Source organism: Ursus americanus, chromosome 15 (assembly GCF_024610735.1).
Source record: "Ursus americanus isolate L20-20 chromosome 15, mUrsAme1.1.p, whole genome shotgun sequence".
Taxonomy (NCBI): Eukaryota; Metazoa; Chordata; class Mammalia; order Carnivora; family Ursidae; genus Ursus; species Ursus americanus.
Window position 1 is genome coordinate 53822192 of NC_142141.1, and position 8561 is coordinate 53830752.

The 8561-nt window shown below is 51.1% G+C and overlaps 1 protein-coding gene and 1 long non-coding RNA gene across 2 annotated transcripts in view; both read right to left on the reverse strand.

Moving 5' to 3' along the window:
- LOC148108880 (uncharacterized) overlaps positions 1-3971 on the reverse strand; it is a 48127-nt gene extending 44156 nt beyond the window's left edge. The window contains exon 1 of the long non-coding RNA XR_015726887.1: positions 1-3971. This exon is cut by the window's left edge and continues 26329 nt beyond it. This is a non-coding gene — a long non-coding RNA (uncharacterized LOC148108880).
- TRIO (trio Rho guanine nucleotide exchange factor) overlaps positions 1-5148 on the reverse strand; it is a 348230-nt gene extending 343082 nt beyond the window's left edge. The window contains 1 exon segment of the mRNA XM_045787154.2: positions 4977-5148. Within this exon segment, the coding sequence (XP_045643110.1) occupies positions 4977-5133 (157 nt within the window). The 5' untranslated portion in view covers positions 5134-5148.
- Between the last annotated feature and the right edge of the window lie 3413 nt (positions 5149-8561).

Here is an 8561-nt window from a genome sequence, read left to right on the forward strand (position 1 = left end):
CTGTCAAATAAATAAATAAAATCTTTAAAAAAAAATTTTTACTTTCTCAGTAGAGGAATCAAGTAAATAAAATAAGTATCAGGGGGCGCCTGGGTGGCACAGCGGTTAAGCGTCTGCCTTCGGCTCAGGGCGTGATCCCGGCGTTGTGGGATCGAGCCCCACATCAGGCTCCTCCGCTATGAGCCTGCTTCTTCCTCTCCCACTCCCCCTGCTTGTGTTCCCGCTCTCGCTGGCTGTCTCTCTGTCAAATAAATAAATAAAATCTTTAAAAAAAATAAAATAAAATAAAATAAAATAAGTATCAGATACAGCTGATTTACACTACGACAGCTTCAAATACATCTTGCTCTTTCAGTAAGAAACAAATCCCAAATTTACCGTAACATTTACAAGGTCTAAAAGGCCACCCTAATCACTTATTTTTAATACACATTTGAGGAACATATTTAAACCACAGGCTTCATTTTGGACAGAACCACTTGTGCCACTTATATCTTCGTTAATCACTTCAATCATTAAATAGCTTCATTTAAATCTTCATTTGAATCTTGGACAGTTCAAATGCAAAGGGAAAAATACAATATCCCGTGTCAATAAGTCAATTTACAAGGTCTCAATGAAAAGTTTCTTTCAATGATTGTTTTACTGCTCTTTGATTTCTTGAAAGTCACTTACAGGATTATTTTTAACTGTCTCTCTACTTTCTTCTAAAACTGACCCTCACTGCCACAGGAAAAGGAGAAACTGACATTCACTCTCAAATTACATTTTCTTCAACTCCCTTTTTCAAAATACTAAGGGTAACAAAGACCAAATTTGTAAAACAATAATTATTATTGGTGCTCAGAAAGACCAAAGCCGCCAGACTTCTAAATATACACAGATGTAGCATGACAAACTTGCAGGCCAGCTTAAGGCCTCCACTTCTGTGGTGTTAGAAGCATAAATATGAAGAAAACCTTCCCCCAATGCTCCATGAGGAAATCATCATATCAAAACACAGAAAGACATGCATGCTGCTCTGTCACTAAGTAGCAGACTCAATTTTCTCCATATATTCCACTGGAAAGAAAGGCTGTAGCCAGGAGTTCAGAATAAGATCTAATAATGAAAAAAAACCAACATGATGGGCTGTGATGTTTCAGAATAACCACAAACCTTGATTCTCTGCACATTCATCTAATGCCAACCTAAAACATGCCAGGCAGGTTAAAAATAATGCATTTATGTAAGTACCCCCCACACACACACTCTCTCTTGCAAGGTTAAATAGAGAGCTCTGAAAGAATGATTTATTGCCACAAGAACAGAGCCCCAAAATAGATTGGCAATAAAAGTGATTGGTCCCAGTGGGGTTGAGAACTCATGTAAGCAAAGTCCTGGCCATGAGAGGCCTCTAGGAAGAGTACCAGAGTGGGGAGGGGGGAAGGCGGGGGGGGGGGGGGGCACAAATTCCCTGCCCTGACCCCACCTCTACCAGAGTTCCACTTTGAGCAAGGCACTCAACCTCCTTAGAATTAGAAGCCTGATTCCTTTTCTGAAAAGAAAAAAAGAGAAAAAAAAGGAAAAAAAAAAAAAAAAACCCAAACCTGAACTAGCTCACATCTGTGATTCCCCCCCCCCTTTTTTTTCCTTTTAAAATCTGCTTTATCTTTTCTGGAGCTGAGCTCCTTCTGTGCAAAGGAGAAAAGTGAAGTTTGAAATACACAAACACACGGAAAATCTCAGCTGCCCTTTAACACACCATCACCACCTACTTCTGCTCGATCCAATTTGACACTAATTGACCTGCCTGCTGGTGCCAGGTTTATAATAAGGAGAATCAGGACTGTCAAAATGGATAGCTGATTCCTGTGCCAAGGACCTGAGTGGGGAATGGAATGACAACATACGAGGTAAGACCTTGAGCGAGGTGAACACTGTGTGCCACCACGCCGAGGCAAAAGGCAATAGCTGCTCTGGAGCCATGAACTACCAAAGTAGAGAATAACCATTAAGTGCTGGGGGCTCAGAGGGAACAACAGAATCTGAGAGAGGGAAATAGCCCCTGAGCCATTTCCCCCCCACCCCTCTCCAAATGCAAAAGTCCTAACCCCAGCACCCAACTCAACTTTGGCAGATGGCAGCGCCCCTACCTGAGCACTTCCAGCAATGGAAAAAATCACATGGCAGCCCATTCTATTCCTGAACTGCTCTAATTGTTTAAAAAGTTCCATTAAGCTGAAGTCTTTCTCCTTCTTTCATCCAACCATGGGTAACAGTTTTCAAGCCATGACTACAAAGTTAAAATTTAATGCAGGACTGGGAAGGAATAAATGAACGAAAGAAAATAAGGTAGCCAAGCAAACAGTTCCAGGGCTGAGAAATGAAAGGCAACCAACAGAAATGCTTTGTCTAGGACACGTTGGCAATGTTGTGCCACGCTCTTTTTGGAAAAATGTTCACACCCTAATCTGTCCACTGCAGTCAATGAAAACACTTTTTCTGTGTTTCTATACCTTAGAAAAGAATGTCAGATTTTACTGAGGGACTTGGCCTCTCCACTCAACCAGCCATATTTAATCAAAGTCTCAGAGAAGGCTCCCCTGTCTGAGCCACTCTACCAGGTGAGGTCCCTACCCACACTCCTCCTGCTTCATCTGTCCTAACTGTCCAAACCCCCCACCAAGCCCCACAAATCCAACTGAATGGTCCCTCTCTACCCTCTGCTAGACATCAATGTCCTAGATGCTGCAGCCAAGATCTAGGTCAGGGATTCAGAGCTGCCCAAAGGAGGGAAAAACACTTAAAAAGATGTTCCAGACTACTCCTGGGATGGGACAGTGCAACTGCTGCTACTTAAAATCCGCTCTGGCTCCTGATTCCAAATGAAACAACTAAAAGCATGGTTTGTCAAATCATTTTCGAAGGTGGAAGAAAGGAGCAAAAACCAGTGAGAGCACTGCCTGCTTTTGCCCAAAACTGAGCACGAACAAGAGCCGAGGCATGGAAGCAAGCACAGGCATATGCATTAGGCACAGCCACCAACAGACTTACCTCCTCAGATAAATCCTGGGAAGAGCTACACTGAGAGGGAGCAAGTTTTCTGTGGGCATTCAGTCCAACCTGACGTCTTTTGGGCTCTTCTGAGCAAAAGAAGTAATTTCTCTACTGCGCATAATAAAGATGTAAGAAAGTCTGGTCTCACAAGCACCAAAAATTCCATCTCCAGGGCACAGGAGCCTTTCTAACAGAGAGGAGCTGAATTGTGCACAGAATCTATTATTCTGTGACAGGTGGTAGAGACAGAGAAAAGACAGGCTAGACTTTAGCTTCAGGGCATCAAGGGAAGACGTCCCAGTTCTGCTATTAAGAGGTAAGACGAGGCTGCTCTATTTCGGGCTAGTTGCACCCCCCCCCAAAAGGCTTTCATTTGAAAGAGTTCATGTTTTCCTAAACCGTTGCTTTCTACAAGGACCTCACGCGAAGAGGGAGCACTAGGAAGTATGTTAACCCCAAACTGACACTGTAGAGTCGGCGTATGTCACTCCCAGCCACATCCAATCTGTTAAAATGACTCAAAAATAATCTCGCTTGGCAAAGATCAAGAAAACCGGGGGAAGACAGTATTAAGCCAGGTACCTATTGGCACTGTTAACTTCTGCCTCTGACCATCGCCCTCCCGCAGCAAACTGCTCCTTGTGACCCGGATTACTGGATTTGTAAGGGGCCACGAAAAACGTGAGCCGCCGGCCACGGGCGCGCGCCCCATCACAAGCCGCTCCGGCGACATCCCAGACCCACGGTGCTCCCAGGAGCTGCCACCAGCACCCAGCACACGCCCTCCGCTCGCCCTCCCCGGCCCGGGCGCGGACCTGGCCCGCCCTCCGTGGCTGTCCAGCGCCGAGTCTGCATCCTCCCAACGCCGCGCTGCCCCACTCGGCATGCGCTCCGGGCTGCGGGCCCCTGAAGCCGCCGCCGCCGCCACTACCGCCACCACCAACACCACCGCCGCCACCGCCGCCGCCGCCGCCGCCGCCTGCTCCTCCGCCGACGCCCGGACGCGCGAGCAGACCGGACTAGGCGGGGGTGGGGGGGCGCGGGGGCGCGGGCTCGACTCACGCGGGATCTGGGCCCGGGCGGGAGGCGCCACCGCGGGGGTCCCGGGGACGCCCCGTCACGCCCCCACGCCTTCTCCCCGCGGGCTGGCCGCCAAGCTCACCTCTCCCGCGGGCACCCCCTCCTCGCCAAAGAGACACCGGGCCACCTGGCACTGCCTCCACCTCCAATCCACCCAGGCAGTACCCCGCGAGCGCTCGCCGCGCGCCGTCCCCCTGGGCCACCGCGTTCCCAGATGTCCCACCCGGGCCGCCCCCGGAGACAATGGCTCACCCGCCTCCCGGCCGGCCGCGCTTCACCTCCCCCCTCCCTGGGCAGCGGGTGCCATGGCTGCCCCGTTTCCCAGAAGCGTAGACAGAGGCCGGGGAGGTGACAGGCTAGAGGACCGAGCAAAGAAACCCGGCTGCTAATGGGGTCGAGGAGGGGCCAGGCACAAATCGGCCACTGAGACCGGCCCAGATGAGAGCCGCTTTCCTGGGTCCAGCCCCGCCACCCCCGTCCGGGGCAGGGGCCTCCGCCCTCACCGTCCCCGCAGCCGATTCCTCGGCTCTCCCGCGAAAGAGACAAAGAGCCGGCGCCCCAACCCTTAGAGCGGTGGCCGCCGGGGGCGGGAGACGGTTAGATTTTACCCTGGAACGAGGGGCGGGCGCAGGGAAGGGCGAGTCAGCCGCGTCCGAGCCGACCCACGGCCCGCGGGGCGGCGCGGGCAGTGGGACACGCCGGTGTAGGTCCGGAGACCTGGCGTGGGGGTGCAGTAGCCCGGGCCAGAGCGCGCCGGGACCGACCGACGGGCGGGCACCGGGCGCGCCGGGACTCCCGGACCGCGCCTCCGCGGCGGGCTTGGCCAAGAGCGCGGGCAGCGCCGCAGTTTCACTCACCGGATCGGAAGAAGGCCGCGATGTCGGCCAGGTCCTTGGCAGCCTCCTCGGCCCCCTCGCCCGCGCCGCCCCCGCAGCCCGAGCCCGCCGCGCTGGCCGTGGCGGCGGGGCCGGAGGACGCGGCGGGGGCGGCGGCGCCGCCGCTGCTGCCGCTCATGGCTGCGGCGGCGCCCGCGGCCGCGCCCGGCTCGGGCCCCGCGCCCCTAGCGCCGCGTGCCGCCCGCTCCGCGCCGGGCCTGACGGCGCCGAGCGCCCAGCTGCCCGCGCCCGGCGCGCGGACGCAGAGCCCCGGGGCGGCAGCGGGCGGCGGTGGCGGCGGCTCGGCCAGGAGAGCGCGCCCACATAGACGAGGACTCCACCCGGTAGCCGCGAGCCGGCCGCGGGGCGGGGACGCGGAGCCACGGCCTCGGCGGCGCCGGCCGGAGCGCGGGCAGCAGCGCGCGCCGCACGGGACACGCAGTCGCAAGGGCGGGGGCCCGTGGCCGGCAGGAGCTCCGGGATCACGGGCGCCGGCGGCAGCCGCGAGCCTCCATCTTGATTTCAAATGGGGAAGGAAGGAGGGGGAGGGGGAAAATCACGGCCGAGGGAACCCGGGTGAAAGGAAAAGGGAGAGCAGGGAAAGGAGAGGAAGGAAAAAAAAAGAGGGGCTTCGGGAATTTCCGGCGAACATCGTCAAGGGCCCGAGCGTGGGCTCGGCGGGTGGGCGGGGCCTGGCCGGAGGGGCGGGGCCGCGCCCGACGGCCGGACGCGCGGAGAGTCGGCGGGCGGCTGCGTGAAGGCACGGCTGCGCTCCTTGTCCTCCGCTGGGGCAGCTCCAACCTTTGGCAGGAGAATGAACGCTCACACCAGCTGGGTGGACCTTTTCTGCAGCAAGCACCGTCCTCCGAGCGCTCGAGCTGTTCATTACCGATCTCGCCCGCTGAAAAGGGTGACGCTGGCGCGGGGCGGCACTGGCACGTAGAGCGGGCTCCATGATAGTTGTTGAATGAACAGAGAGCTCATGGAAACAGCCCCAGAGGCGAGTGGAGCAAGCCTCTGAACTCCTGGGGGTACAAGTCATTTCATCTGTAAAATGAGATTCCAGATTCACAGCTCCTCTGGCCTTAATCCACCAAAACGTTGAGAATTGGGAAGGTGATGGGGGCTGGGAAAACCGAAGGAAATGGAGAATGGGTGACACCCAGCTTTATGGAAGTTCTGTTTCAAACCAAAATCAAGTACAAAACGTTTTTCGCGTGGCTACAAGAGGAGTGAGCAAAAGGGATGGATGTCAAATTTAATCAAATTTGACATTTCTAGTTCAAATTTAAAGGATCCAATGCTGTGGAAAACAGGAAAGACAGAAACAAGATTGGTTTTTTTTAAATGAATGATGAAACTACTGTAATGCATGATGGAAAGGAACAATTAAATATATGAGGGTGGATGGTGGACACCAGGTTTATCACCGTGGGAGAGGGAGGTTACAGATAAACAAGGGGAAGAAGCTAGAATGAGTCCTGTGGTACTGGGTTATAGTCGGAGACATCACAATGAACCCAAGATGAGCTTGATATAGACAGAGATGGATAGATAAAAAGATCAATGATAGCTGTATATATGTGGGTTGGTGCACATACATGTATTTCCTTGCTGTGTCAGCTGAGTGGACTTAGAAGTAACACTCCAGGAAAAGGAGTACACCTGACGCTGAGATCTTGTTTTTAACACCATTCTCCAGTAAAAGGAGGTCTCCTTGGGGAAATGGACTGCAGCAGGGAATATACGAGATGAGCCTGGAGCACCTTGTTCTGCCAGAAGGTAAGGAAGTGGTCAAAAAAAATTTTTTTAATCAACAACAAGGAAGGAGTCTGTCAAAGGGACACAGGAACCAATTGAAAGAGCTCCCAGTGGCCAAAGCTGGAACAATTTGAGCAACAAAATAAATAAAACAATACTTGATTATAACCCAAAGTATGAAATAAATATCCATGAGTCCATACTCACACAAATGATTAAATAAGTAAATAAATGGAAACAACTAGCCTGTGAAGAATTTCAAATAATTTATGTAGCTACTCCGTCCTCAATGGGATTAGTAATAGGACACTCCTGTCCTTTAACTATGGGCTGCACACGGTGATTTCCTTCCCAAGAGTAAAACATGGAAAGGGGGGAGAGTGACCTTCCAGTGGAGAAACCTGACAAACACTAATTTAGCCAGTGATCAAGTTAACAGCAATAGTGAGAAACCATGTGGATGGTAGTATGTACCCTTGATACAATGTGAAGAAAATGGCACTTTACCTCTGTGATCTAACTGCCAAGAATACGTTACCCCAGTCTAGCCGTGAGAAAAACATCAGACAAATCCGAATTAAGGAACATTCTACAAGCTGGCTGACCAGTACTTTCCCAAATTGTCAAGGTCATCAAAAATAAGAAGAGTCAGAAAAACCATCACAGTCAAGAGGAGCCCAAGGAAACATGACAACTAAATGTAATATGGTATTCATGATGGGATCCTGGAACCAAAAAGAAAAAAATAGAGAGAAAGAAAGCAAAATTAGGTAAAAACTAAGAAAATTTGAATAATTTATGAACTTTAGTTAATAATAATAACATGCCAACACGGATTTATTAATTGTGCATAACATAGGAAAACTCAGTGTTGGGTAGAGGGGAACTCTGTACTATCTTCACAACTTTTCTGTACATTTAAATCTATTTTAAAATATTTTTAAAAATTTTAATTATATGTGCAGTATCTCAAGGAAAAATGCAATAGGTCCAAATTCCACAAGCCATCATGTCAGGTGTGCTAACAATGTTTCTTTTCAATATTTTTCTGTGGGGTAATTTCTGTCTCCATTTCTCCTATTCCTCATGGCAGAAGCTTAATCCTAGTTCAAGGAAAGCTCAATCTCTGGAAATGTTCTTTGTCACTTGGGTGCTTTCCCCCTTCTGCCTTCTCCTGAGGGTGGCAGCCAAGCTCCCAGAGGTGTTGGTGATAGCAGAGGGTTGGGTAGGGAGGTAGCATCTGGTCCTTGGTCATCATGGGTTCATACCTGGCATCAGGGCAGAAGGGTGTCCCATTTCTGTCCCTCTCTTTGACACTCCTGCCCAGACTGCGGGCCATCGCTATGGCCTTGCTGCCTTTTGTTGTTGTATTCTCCTCACCTAACCATGGGGCGTCTCAAGGTCTGCTGGCAATCAGCACCAGCTGAGCTACTCCCAACCACTCAGGAAAACATTCGGGTGCTCAATGGGGAGCTCAGACCCACCTCCTGCACCCAGAAAGTGAGGCCAAGTTCTCTCTGCTCCCAGATCCCTCAAGCCTACCTGGGCACAGACTTCCTTTCTTAGAGACATCAAGATCTAATGCTAACCATTTCCTCTCCCCCAAGTTGCAGAATCATTTTCTCTGAAGGAGTAAATCTCACTCCAGTTTCATCATGCTTTCTTCGAAATCTATTATTTTTGGCATAATCTTTGTGTTCTTAAGGAAACTCAGTTTTAATATTCAAAAACCCTTTACCTCCAATTATTCCTTCTGCCATGGCTTCCAGAAGTGTGTCTAGAAATTCAGAATCCAAGTGCTGATTT